This window comes from Vulpes vulpes, chromosome 12, assembly GCF_048418805.1.
Source record: "Vulpes vulpes isolate BD-2025 chromosome 12, VulVul3, whole genome shotgun sequence".
NCBI lineage: Eukaryota > Metazoa > Chordata > Mammalia > Carnivora > Canidae > Vulpes > Vulpes vulpes.
Window position 1 is genome coordinate 62,191,723 of NC_132791.1, and position 13,863 is coordinate 62,205,585.

A 13,863-nucleotide genomic window follows, 5' to 3' on the forward strand; every position below is an offset into this window, starting at 1 on the left:
TAGCCAGGCTTTGTACAGAGAGGACCCCTCAGAGCCACCGTGGGGTAAGCTGGAGGCAGCAGGAAGTTGGTGGCTATTGTGGGAATGAAGCAGCTCACCAGCCCATAGTTTTACAGGATTAAGCAGGGCCTCAGGGAGCAGGTGGTCCAGTCCTTATCAACACATGACTCTTTCTCAGCATTTCCCAAAAGCATCCAACCTGTGCACTGATACCTAAAATGACTGGAAGGATTCCTCTTATTGTTCATCAGTTAATAATTTGGCCTTCCGTGTCCTTGTGAACTCCAGAGAACACTGGCTGTGGCAAAGCCAATCACATAAAGGGAATTATCACTGATAGGGTTAATCACGGGCTATCCACAGGCACTTTATATGTTTACTCAATGAATAATTTTGACAACAAGGAAACCTATTAGGAAGGGGAGGCTCAGTAAGGCCAACTGTCTTTCCCACTCCACCCCTCCCCCACCACAAACACACACACACACACACACACACACAATCAAGTGAGATTCACTTCTTAGTCCAGTAGACCCCAAAACCACACTGTCTGCCACATGGGATTTCGGCAGTCAACTGCTAAACACGACTGGGAGAGTTTAGGATATACAGATTATAAAAAAAGCAGCCCATGTAGGTGAAAGCAGTATCTCCTGAAGCATCGCTTGCAAGAAGTGCTACTTACAGATATATCATCACTGAAGTCAATTTCATCCAAATCAAGGTATTCAGGTGCTTCCATTATTCCTCTTTGCACATTTTGAGTAAATTCAAATACTTATAAAAGTCCTGGAAAAGACAAAAGCAAAAAAGAAAAGCAAATGAGTTAGCTGTTTTATAACCCAAACTCCCATCTATAGTTAAATAAACAAAAATGAGTGGGATAACTGAGGGCTAGTGCTGCCTTCAAGCATACGTTTGCTCGTCTGATGTCCCTGCCTGGCTTTCTGGAAGCAGGGAGCTCAGTTCCTCGGGCTCCCTGGGGAGCACCCCAGGTCCTTTGCTTCACTTCATCTGTGTTCACTTGTTTGTGCCAAGGCAGTGACTGAGATCAGCTGCTTCCCCAGTGACCAGTATTAGGATGCACCCAGCCCACACCTAGCACTTACCATGCGGGGAGCACGCCTCAAAATCTAGGATATTCATTATATCCCGATGTTTACTATGGGCATATCCTTGGAAGCCGAGCATGGAGCAGTAAGCACTGGATCCCCACAAAAATAACCCAAGTACAAGACAGAGACCAACTAACCAACCGTAATGGCTACTTCAGATTTTGTAGGCCAACGTCCAGTTTACCCCTTCCCCCAGCTTCTCCCATCTTCAAAAAGAAGGATCCAGGCATAGATGTAAACCACAGAGTTTCCACATGGCTCCGGGCTTCTCACAGCTCTGCCTGACTGTGCCACAGTGACCTGAGGCCGGCGCCAGAATGTCCTCCATCAGCACTTGCCTCAGGGCTGCCTGTAGCAACCCTTTAAATCTGTCAAGGAAGATACATCACCTCCCGGCTTGCTTTCCCATCACTTATCATCATCACCATTGGTGGTGGCAGTGGCACCTACAGATGTCAAGAACAGAGATATAGATCTCCGGGCAGTGCCTGAGTGCACAGCATCTCCTGCAGAGCTGACTCACAGAGCCAACAAGGGTCCCCTTACCCTAACTGGTCTTTCTTATTATAGAAACTGTCTGAGGTGCTCAGAATTGAGCATCTGAAATAATTTATTCTTTCTCCTTTCAGTTCTCTAATCAAGGGTTATCTTGATTAGACAGAGAAATAAGAAGACTAAGGAATATATTACTGGAAAGTGAAAAGAAGTCCAGGCTGAGGAAAATGAGTTTAATTAATGATGAAACTGGGTGTAATTAATATAAGATCAAGAGTTTAAAAATGACTATTTTTGAAAAGGAAACTCTTACTCTGGAGGCACTGCTTTGCCATTTTGAGATCTTTTCTTTTTTTTAAGCTGCACAAATCACTTAATTACAATAAATGAGAGAAAAATCACTTGCCCTTCATAACTCAAAACTGTCACTTAATTTCCAGTGTTTCTTCTCTTCCTCTTCCCACAGCATGTACCATTTTTATATATTTTTAATTATAGTGGATATAGAAATGATCCAAGAAAAGATTAGGATGCTACCACCATGTTCAAATGAGATTATCCACTTAGAATAAATATTAAAAGCTCTCTCAGGGGCGCCTGAGTGGCTCAGTCAGTTGAGCGTCTGACTTTTGATTTTGGCTTGAGTCATAATCTCAGCATTGTGAGATAGAGCCCTGAGTTGAACTCTGCACTGGGCTTGGAGACTGCTTACGATTCTCTCTGCCCCTCCCTCCCCCTAAAAAAAAAAGTAATTTTTGAAATCACATTAAGGTTTAAAATGAAATGAAATCAATTTGTATTTGTTATATATAATATTATATATCAAGATTACATTATGTATTAAAATTAACATAATATTAATTACATAATCATACTAATCATACTAATTACATATGATTAATATATAATTATAATTAATGCAATTATAATCATTTTAATAATAAATAATGTTGAATAATATTAATGTTTTATATATTTACATATTATTGTATTTGTTATATACTTTTTAGATATACATATACATCCAGGACTTTTATTATTTATGGAAATTTAAAAGTAGATTCTTAAGCAAATTGCTTGGTACAAAAATATATAACTTTTCCTCTAATCCTCACAAAGATTTTCAGAGAAAAAAATGCACACTCATACTTGCAAATTACACAAAATGACTTTCTCTTCCATTCTGGTTGATTCTGAGACAATCTAGACTACATGGATTCTAGCTCATCAACTGGCCAACTTTCTTCTAATCTAGTTTCTTTTCACTACATCCATACTCCACGATGAATTGTTAACCTACAGACTCTATTCCTGTGGTCTTGGTGAGCACAAGATGATGTGGGTGTCTGGATGGGGTGCAGACAAAAATAACATCACCGGAAACAAGGATTCACGAAGCAAGAAAAAGTATTGAAACTGAAGATCGAGCGGATCTTTAAATATATAGACATACAGATGAAATATAAAATGCACATGAACACATCTTAACGAGACAAATTAACAAGTAATCATCAAGCCCCTTTTTGAGGTGTTCTGATAACATAAACAACAATATCCACTCTAGCAGTCATTCTAATGGGACATAGCCAGTGGATAATATAAAGCATGACATTAAAGCAGATGATCTTCATGTTTAGACTTAGAGATAGTAGTGAGAGTCTTTATTCCATAGACCAGAAGACAAGAGTTACAGTGGTTCCAGCTCATGAAGAGCTGGGCCACTGCCCATGTTTATTGCAGTGGGTTGGGGGGTGCAGCCTCAGACAAAGGGGTCCATAGCATCCACAACTTTCCTCTCCTAACGGGCTTTCCCATGCAGCCATCTCCTGGAAATGCCTTATTCTCTCTACCACTCAATTCCTCTTGTCTGGTTTCAGGGCTTCTCTCTCTCAAGGTACCACCCTGGAAGAGTTAAGCTCCCCAGTTACAGAGTGCAGCAATCCCCATGGTTCACCAATCTGGCCACAGTCCCAATATTCATTGCTCCTTTTTAGTAGAGAGTGAGACCCCAGCTGTCCCAGTGGTCATTACATGGCTTCCACATCCGCTGAAAATCATCCAACAGGATAAGGAAACTGAGCTGGGTTGCAGGTGCTTTTCTCATCCTGCCCCAGTGGCACCATCCTGCCCCACATCCCACCTCACACTGGAAGCCAGGGTGCCCCCTTTCTTGACCACATGCTTGAAGGGAATACACACGGCCAGAGAGGGCACACACTGGAGGCCCATGAGTGGAATCTGGCCCACAGATGTGATGTGTCTGGCCCTAGCAGTGTTTTTCAAAAAAACTGAGTTAGTTGCCAATTTGTAGACCTTGGGTGATTTCACATAAAATTCTGGATTACTTGCTTTGCTTTAAAAAATATCTGAAGCTCTGGCCAACACAGATCCACATTCCCTGTGACAACTGGCTGGAGCTAAGCTGCTTCATAGATGGGCCTGGGCTCCCAGTTCACCAGCTCCCCTTCTTTGGCTCTCCTCACTGAGGAGCCCTGCCCCACTCTGGGGGGAATGTGAGTGTTTGAGCCTTCAAAGAAATTCAGCATTAAACAATAAGTATCATAGCCACCTCTTTTTGTTACTCATGCCTCCTGCCAAATAATGTTTACTTCGTCTGTATTCCGAGATCAAATTTGTATTCTAAGATTGTTTTAAATTCTCATGCCACAACAGGAACAATAAAATTTCTTCCAAATAAATTACCAGCTCATTATAATTTATACTTTCACACAGCCTCCATGTTCTCTCCTAGGATTCGGAAAAGAAAACCTTCACAAAAGTCATAAAATGTTGCAAGGTGGGGATTACGTTTCCTTTATTTTACAAGTGGAGGAAGGAAGGGTTCTTGCTTCATTGTGACTGCTGCTGTAGATTTTCCCTTTGCTCTTGTGACCAGAGGGAAGGGCACAAGTGCTGTCAAGTGCAAGGCCAGTAGACAACTAAGGCCATCCTCCCTCTGGCCAGACTAGCAGCTTGGACGCATGATGGCTAACTTCACGCACAGCCCAGAGAGTGGGTTTACACTGAGGTGAAAAGTACTTCTCAGCCTCCCCAAAAAGGGTGGTCTTGCTGCAAATCCTTTACATGAGATTTTTATTGCTATGCCTTATAGTTGGCCTTGGGATCTCAAAACCCCGTCATTTATAAATTTGTGCTGTGCTCCCATCCCCATCAGCCCTGCCCCTGCAAGCTGTAGTCACTTGCACCAGGTTCTGAGGTCATAAGGGCTTTCTTTTGTATTACTGCCCCCTTCACCCCAACAGACCTTCTTCCAAGATCTGTCTACCTTTGGTACTGGTGACTCACTAAAATTCCATTTCAGGCTCAGCAGGGCTTTTCCTTTGTCCTCATGGATGTTAGCAAGTTTCAAGTTGTTAATTGCTTAGGCAGGTACATTCTGTGTTTAACTTTTTTTAAGGGTGGGGAGAAATGAAGATCTAAGCTAGATAGTGAGTGGGAGGATAGAGAAATAAAAATATTTTCTAATGGTTGAGTGCTACCAATCTCAGTAGGAAAATTTATAGGAAGGAAAAGAAAGAACATATTAGACTGTGGGGACACAGGGCTAGGTGACTGGGGCCTGTATGCTGTGCAGAAGCTGTTGGTGACACCTTCCCTTCTTTTTTGATGTGCCTGAGGTATCGGGAGAAACAGCACCCAAACTCTGAGCAGATGCTCAGCTAGAGGAGATAAAGGACAATGAGCACCAATTGTACACAATGTCTCAAGGGGACACAGGTTAATCTAGACCTTGGAGATGAGGCAGGACTTTTTTCTACACTCATGGAGTTTTGATAAACTGCCAAAAACAGAAGTCCCCCCAGTGCCTATTAAAGTGTACAGAAGGGGCTCATGGCCCTAATGGGTCTATCAACACCACGTCACCCTCTCATAAGGGACCTCAGTGATGGCCCAACCACTTCCTTCCAGGGAAGATTCAGTCTGGGGAAAGAGCTCAAAGGAACTATGGGTCCAAATGGATAATAAAAAGGAAGCAAGCAATTGCAAGAAATAGCCTTATCCCATTCTTGTATTATACTGATCATCTTCAGGTGACATTTATAATTTTTCTGTTTTGACTTTAAAATTGACTCTAAACGTAATTCCACATGAAGACTTCCCAAAATCTGTGGCTAATGGCATCATTAAGTGGAAAAAGCTTGGAATGGCCAACAAACCTTCTGTAAGAAGCTACACTCACTTAATGTACACATTCCGGGGTGCTTGGCTCATAAAAGGCTCACGGATTTGTGAGTACAGTCACACATTACTTAACCTGCTCTCCTGAAATTCTCCTGAAACGTAGGGCCTCGCTCCATTTTACAAGGAGTCGGCATGGACTCACTCCGAAGGCTCGTGTTACACAGATCTCTCCTCTCCTGCCAAAGTCACTAGTGCTCTGTTTACCAGTTGACTACGAAGGCCTGGTAATTAAACTGGAGCTGGGCTTGTCAAAATAAATGAGCAGAGTACTTTCGGCGATGAGGTAACCTCAATAGATTTGCATCACAGTTTCTTTCTTTGCTCTTCAATTCACTAGTACTTGGGAAAACAGAGCAGCCTACCCCCCTGTGCACGCACACACGCACACACACCAAGAGCCAAATCTGTACTGGGATACATTTTCAGTTTGCAAGCTTGCACACAGATACTGGATTTACTTCCTTTAATATAACAAGAGCTCCAAAAAAAAAAAATCACCAACTAAGGACTGCAAGGCACGAGTGGAAAAAAGTGAAATATATGAAATGCCGTCCCCAGTTGGCTCGGTAGCTTGGCTGGCAAGGAAGCAACTCATTCCAAATGTTGGATTCAGTTTCTTTTACTCTTTGATTCAACAGTGGCCAGAACCATGGCAGTTGCTAAATGCCTAGTCCTGAAGCAGAAAAATGACAGAGGCAAGACATTTCTACTGGAAAGAAGCAAGTGGAGAAGAGACAAGAAGGATACAAGGTAGGGAGGGGAGGGAGCACATGCTCTGGAGATTTCACCCACTTCTTGCTTCCTCATTTAGGGACTACCTCCATGTACACACTCTCCACACCAGTGTGGGGCACACAGTATAAGGGGACACAGGTTAAGAAAACAAGCCATCTCTTTAAAAAGGAAGCAGGGGGAGGTCTGGGTGGCTTAGCAGTTGAGCATCTCCCTTTGGCTCAGTGTGTGATCCTGGGGCCCTGGGATCGAGTCCCACATCGGGCTCCCCTCAGGGAGCCTGCTTCTCCCTCTGCCAGTGTCTCTGCCTCTCTCTCTCTGTGTCTCTCATAAATAAATAAAATCTTAAAAAAAAAAGAAAAACAAAACAAGCCATCACAATAAAATATGGTCCTCGTTCAGAGGAATGAAAACACAGGAGCCTGAGACACACAATCTAGACCTTGGAGATGAGGCGGCCTGCCTGCGAAGGATAAGGTCTCAGATGAACGCTGAGGGACAAGGGTATGAATGGTGAGGGGAGCTGGAGGCCCAGGGTGTGTGTGTGGGGGTCTCCCAGGCAGTGGTGACAGCATGGGCCAAAGCCAAGAATTATGCCAGTAAGATAGATAACACTGATTTTGCACCTATTGCTGCTTTTGTGCAAAAAGGGAATTGGGAAGGGTGAAGTCCAGAGTGGTAAATTGGGGGTGGTCAGGGGATTATTTCCAAAGTCAGAGTGTAAATACAGCACATTTTCTTGGAATATCACATTTTCTGGCATGTTTGGAGAAAACACAAGTGAATGTTTGCTATCCAACAAGAGACAACACTGACCCTACCCCAGCTCTCGGGGAAGGGGTACTGCACTTCCTGTTTGCCCACAGTACAGTAGTGAAGCAAAGGAAGCTCTGTCCTGGGGTCTGGGCCTGGGGTCTGGGAAGCTCTGCCCTATCTGGAACAAACTTTATATCCAGGCCCTATGTGCTTCTTTCTACATACACTCTCCCATTTATATTTCACAAAGGTCCTGAAAGACAAATCTCTTCATGATTCTTTTGTGGAGATAAGGAAATTTAGGCTCAGAGAGGATCTGGAATTGCCTCACAGACACACAGCCAGAGCTTTTGATGTTAAGTTTGCTTCTTTCCCTTATTCCAGCTTGTCAAAACTGCAGAGGTAAAAGTAATGCTTTGCCTGTATCAGACATTTGATTTTTTTCAAGTCATATTGTTTTTATGTGACTTTATTTATTGTAAGTCCGTGAGGAGGCAGAGTGTGTATACCATGATTTGCAGTCATCTCCTTTCTACTTTACAGATGGGAAAATGCAGGAATGTTTGGCCCAAATTAAATACTTCTAAGGAGGAGAAAAAGGAGAAAAGCAGCTCAGACAAGCGACTTGCCACTAATTCTGAGACTCCTCTGCTTTGCCCTCCAGATTGCTCTGAAACATGGGCATGTCTTTGAACCATTTGGGTCAGAACTCCATAGACATCCTTATTAGTCTTTAATTGAATCGCTTTGGGTGGTTACAAACTGTAATGCCAAACAAATTGTTCTTTCCCCTCTCCAGCAGAGTCTAAACAGAAAAAATGGTAGGCATGATCATCATCATGAGAGAAAAATGTACGATCTTTGTGCACCTAACACCCCTTACCCAGAGAGATCCCTGAACTGGTCCATAAAATATTATGTTCCACAGCCAGTTGGTTTAATACTTTGATTTCACGTCAAAGAACACAAATGATTATGGCCATCTTTCCTTTATGTCTTATTAAAAATGCAAGTAAGATAGCACTGTACTAGAAAACCCCATTCTGGAGGTCAGGACTGCTCTGACAAATCCCTACAAAGGTTGGTCTTTTGGTAGTTTTGAGCTCTTGCTTGTAGTTTAAAATTCTTGCAAATGATTTGGGAGTCATTTCATTATTTCTATAATCTACATGCTGACAACAAACCAACTTACACTAGGACTTTAGAGCTTGAAAAGACCTTAGTAGTTCAGCCGAGAGGTAGAGGTACTTTTAAATTTGTATGTGTATATGTGAGAGAAAGATAGAGAGATTTAAAATAAATTTAATGTTTGAAATTCTTTTTGAAAAGAATCCATGCTTATAGCAGCTGCGCAAGACAAAAGGTTGTATAACAGGAAAAAATAGACATACTCCCAAACACAAAGATATTATACTGGGTCCAGTTCTGGATGTCGCTTCTTAAGAAGGTCAAAGGCAAACAGTTCTGTTCCAAGACAAAGTAAGGAAGTCAGGACAGCTGGTGGTTGGAAAGCTCCGTCTCATGTGGCAGAGCTAAGGAACCATCTAATGTAGAGAACTGAATCTCCTTTCCCTCCATGACCACAAAGAGCCACCATGTAAAAGCAAGACTCGACTCCAAGAGTAGATCTAAGAGCAATTTTTAGAGATACCAATCCCTGCAGACTTCCTACTAATGGCAACTGGAACGGGCTTAAATCAAACAGGTTGCTTCATGAGATCACAACCACGCCAGCAATAAATTGTTCATCTAGAGGTTTGGAGGGATCTTTTGAGTGTAAAAGATGGGACCCCTGCATTTGCAAGGAGGAAGACTTGGCCTCTTAACACAAACATTCTCTGTGGTGTGAGATGGCAGTGGGAACATCCCTGAAACTGGGCCGGGACCTCAAGACAGTCCTAACCCTACTCGGACCCCTCTCCAGGGTTCTGCTGTGACAATCTCCATTGGACCTCCCCAGTCCTGTCTCATCTGCCACCCTGATCCCACAAGTGAAGGAAAGTGGAAATTTAGAGAGAGTAAAAAAGAAAATAATTTATAAAGAGAACTGGGATGTTGTTCATTCAGTGAAAATATGATTTACTCTCCATTGTAGATGAAAAATTATCAATTCTACAAGGACAAAACTATGACCTAATGAGGCTCAAACAAAAAGTAAATACCTGGGAAGGAACGGGAAACATTTCTACCACTGGGAAGTTGAGCCTGGACCTTAGCCAGTTGCATCTTGCACCCGCTTCTGGAAAGGAACTATGGAGTAATTTTGAACTGCGTCTCTTACTCAGATACATACAGGAAACTATCCAAATCCAAGTTTCAAATTTTTGGCGCACCTGAAGTGGTCATGCTTTACTCCTGATTTTGCAAAGATTGTTTGATTTCTACAGTGGATTTGCTTGGAAATTATTATTGAGAATGTATGGAATACAGATGACAATCTTGATCTCCTTTTCGACAGAGGTAGACATAACAGAAATATGCAGAGAGAGCATTAAAGGCTCCATCAGGAGTCTACCATCTTGGCTTCATTCTCCTACCTCTGTGTGTTTGTAGAGATTAAACTTTCGAGCAACCTTAGACTGGTGTTCTCAAAGTTCAACCCACATGAAAATCACTCAGAAGGATTATTAAAGCAAATTGCTGGGTCCAATCCTAAGAAGTTCCAATTCAATAGGCTGGGTAGAGGCCTGGGAATGTACATTTCTCATAACTTCCCAGGTGATGCTGATTCTGCTGGTCCCAGAACCACATTTGAGAACTGCGAACTAAGATCAATAGCTCATCCCAGCCCTGGCTACATCTGCACTTAATTAAAAGATGGTGACCTCTTCCCCACATCCTCCATGTCCACAGATGTTAACTTCATTATACAGGATCCATGCCTAGTGCCCTCCTGATTAAACTGCCTCCGTGGACTCCACTAAGCATTTCCCATGAAGACCACCCAGAAAACTAGAAGGCCTTAAGCCTCTGTGTGTGTGTGTGTGTGTGTGTGTGTGTGTGTGTGTGTGTGTTTTAATTCCCAGTGCTACACAAGGGACAGACGCCCGCCTACAAAACCCTAGAAAATTTAGGCCTTGGTTACTTTAAAATTTCTTTTCTCCATGGCACTTCATGGCAATAGAGATGTTCTAAGTTTCTCCTGTTAATGAAATCCAGGTTTATAATTTTAGATGCAGCCTTTTTAGAGCAAGAATCTCAATACAGGGATATCCAGTCACTCAAAGTACAGCACAATAAATTCCATGCCTACTAATAAAGAAGGAAACTGAAAAAAATTAGAATCTAATGAGAATTAGCTTAAAATCCAATGCTTACACATGTATGCATTATAAAATATTTAAAATAATTACTCACTGAAACTTAAGCAGTCCAACTGGCTATACTGGCTAACTGTGAAAAATAAAATCCTGGCCATGTAGGCTTTTTAAAAGAAATATTTTATTTATTTATGAGAGAGAGAGTATGAACCCAAGCAGGGGGGAGGCAAAGGGAGAAGCAGACACTCCAATGAGCAGGAAGCCCGATGTGGGGCTCGATTGATCCCAGGACCCTGGAATAATGACCTGAGCTGAAGGCCGACCTTAACTGACTGAGCCATCCAGGTGCCCCACTGGCCATGTATTTTTAATAATGATTATCATATGTTTATTTTTATTGAATCCAAATCCAGAAGTCAGAGAATTCCTCCAATTAAAACTTACCAACTTAATAACCAAAAGAGGAAATAAACTATAAAATAAATGACTTTTTTTCTGAAGAAGAACATAGCTTGAGATGTAGGTAAACAAGAATAGCTCGGTAACCAAATATTTGCACATCTAGGCATAAACGCAGAGTATGATGAAGCAAGCACTAATTCTTTGATCCAATGCTTTCATCTATCCCTAATTTACTAAAGACACTTAGAGGAAGGAAAGTTAACACAGTCTGCTTCCCACGTAGATGACTAATAGTGCAAAAACTGAACACTGCATACTTAAGTAATGATTTTCAATGTGTGGCAAAGCATGTTAAGGAAAACAGAAGATGAAAACACAAGATTAGTGTCAAGTACCATCAGCAAGCAACTCAGCTAGGAAGTATTATCCTCAGTTTCAACAATATGCTGTTTTGGAATACAATACCTCGTACAGAGTAAATACTTAATACGTTTGTTACATTGAGTTTATTTCCAGACTGTGACCCTTGCTCAGTCACTTTGGAATTTCTACATTAAAAACCTTGGGATCGTCCCAAATGACAAGAGTCCCAATGACTGTTTTTCTTTAGCTTTTAATAATTTCATGTTCGAGTTATCTTCTTGCTATTTCTCCCAGAGCTCTATTTTCAGAGAGCAGGGGATCTTCTTGCCCCCTTGCAAAAACCACCTAGCAAGGAGGGTTAGGGAAGCCTCAGCTGCACCTTCCCGGATCAAGGCCTTTTTCCCAGGGATTCAAAGCAAGTTCTTTAAACCAATGGTTACCAGAGGGGATGGGGTGGGGGGTGGGTGATGGGTGAAATAGATGATGGGGATTAAGGAGCGCACTTGTGAAGAGCACAGGGGGGTGTATGGAACTGTTGGATCACTTATTGTACACTTGAAACTAACAGAACACTGTACTTTACCTGTGCTGGAATTAAAATAAAAACTGAATTTAAAAAAAAAAAAAACCTGAGTTCTTTGCCATTAAGCATATGGAGAAAGAATGACCTCTGCAGGCTGAGGTGTGGGTTTTTCCTCTCTGGCACCACAGAAGGACACCAACTTCATTTTGTAGTTTACCGACATGAGCAGGAAAGGACTCAGAGCCGAGAAGCCCGAAGAAAGGGCTGTGAGAACAGCTGGAAAAAAGACACAGGCTGCCAAGTCTTTTAAGAAATAGACTAAGATAAAGTGAGAAATCCAAAGTGGAGTGACCAGCCACATTAATAAAATACTGAACTTGGCCCCTCTAAGGATTTCAATTTCTGAATCATCATCTCCAATCCAGATGTTGCCATATGTCATTTTCTTTCTTTCCAAAAGGAGAACAGACATCCAGAAACAGACAAAGACTAAGGTGGCTAGAGGCAGAATATCGATCAGAACCAAAAATATTTTCCCATAGTAAAACTCCATCTGCTTATTTCCAAAGTAAAGGAAGCAACTCACGTAAAGCCTGTTAGGAGACCAAGGGTCTGTCTGATTTCCCACCCTCCGGTGTTCCGACTTCGTAGTGCAAAGCAAAACCGGGATGTACACTGCCACCCCAGCCACCACAAGCGCACACACCACCTTCGCAGAATGCCCCTGATGATCCAGGTTGGGAGCCTTACTCAAGGGGTGGACAGTGTGGTAGAGCTTCCGGTGGTAGACCAAGGCAAAGTATAACATGAACCAGATGGCCAGCGAGGTTGTCAGGGCAGCTGTAAAGTGCACAACTTTGCAGCCAGCCGAATCCAGCATGAAACCAGAAGAATAAACAATTTTCATGACATTCACCACCAAGTTTTTAAGGAGGTGGACGAATACAAGGCAGAAAATCAGAAGAAAGGAGGTCTGGAAACGCCCAGTGATACATTTTCTCGTAGAATAAAATAAACACACGTTTCCAACAACGCTCACAAGGATTAGGATGGTACAAGCAATGATCTCAAGCATGTCTGCAGACAGCCTCATGGTAAGTGACAAAGTGGTTATCCCAAACGTCTCCTCTTCGGTTGAAGTCATTAGACGTTTAGAAAACTTCTTAGCGAGGAGACCTGGGTCTTTTAATCCACCACGTTGACAAAACTGGTCGCTGGTAAAACATCAACTGGTATCATTCTAACAGTTCTGAGGTGGCCTATAACTGAGTCCTGCTTGCTCCAACAATGTGTGGCAGAAAACAGAACAGCTTCCCTAGAGGAGTCTGTTTTATCATCTCCAGGGACCAAAGTATGATGAAAAAGCTCTAGGTATCATCACTTAATTAAAAATTCTCGGAAATCTATTTACAGCCACCATCATGCAATTTCCTAGATACAAGGTGGTACAGTTTCCAACACCCTTGGGGGAGAGAATAAAATGAAACTTGTGACAGCAAAGGTAAGGTGGCCAGTGGTTGAAATCATTGCCTCCACTAATGGGGAAAAACAAACAAATAAACAAATAAGTGGGGTGTCTGAATATAGAGAGGATTTCCAAATGACAAGATGACAAATTACAAGTGACAGTAACGTAATGAGAGGCAGATTGATGATGTATGGCAGCTTTCTACTACCTCTACCATTTCCACAAAGCAGGAATACTATTATCTTTTCTGAAGCTCGGTGGCATTGTTGACATTACAAAAGAGATGAAAGGAAACACTCTCAAAGGCAGTAGGGGAGGTAATAAAGAAGGGAGGGAGGGAGTGGGAAAAGGAGGGAGGTGATGACCTCCTACCTCCTCATCCCCCAGAATGCAGAAGAACTAGGAAAAGATTTCTGTCCTGAGAATGTTTGGAGAATAACAGAGCAAGTACAGAAAATTGGCCCTGAAACATGTCATTCAGGTAATCTGGCATTAATTCACTTTCTGGATGAATTCTGTTGGCCAAGTACATCATAATGATGCATC

The 13,863-nt window shown here is 42.3% G+C and overlaps 1 protein-coding gene across 23 annotated transcripts in view; it reads right to left on the reverse strand.

Annotated features, from left to right (window-relative positions):
* SNCAIP (synuclein alpha interacting protein) overlaps positions 1 to 13,863 on the reverse strand; it is a 149,016-nt gene that overhangs the window by 73,509 nt on the left and 61,644 nt on the right. For all 23 annotated transcript variants that reach the window (XM_025986439.2, XM_025986436.2, XM_072728743.1 and 20 more), the window contains one exon: positions 686 to 789. In XM_025986439.2, the coding sequence (XP_025842224.1) occupies positions 686 to 742 (57 nt within the window). In that variant the 5' untranslated portion in view covers positions 743 to 789. The remainder of the gene's footprint in view (positions 1 to 685; positions 790 to 13,863) is intronic.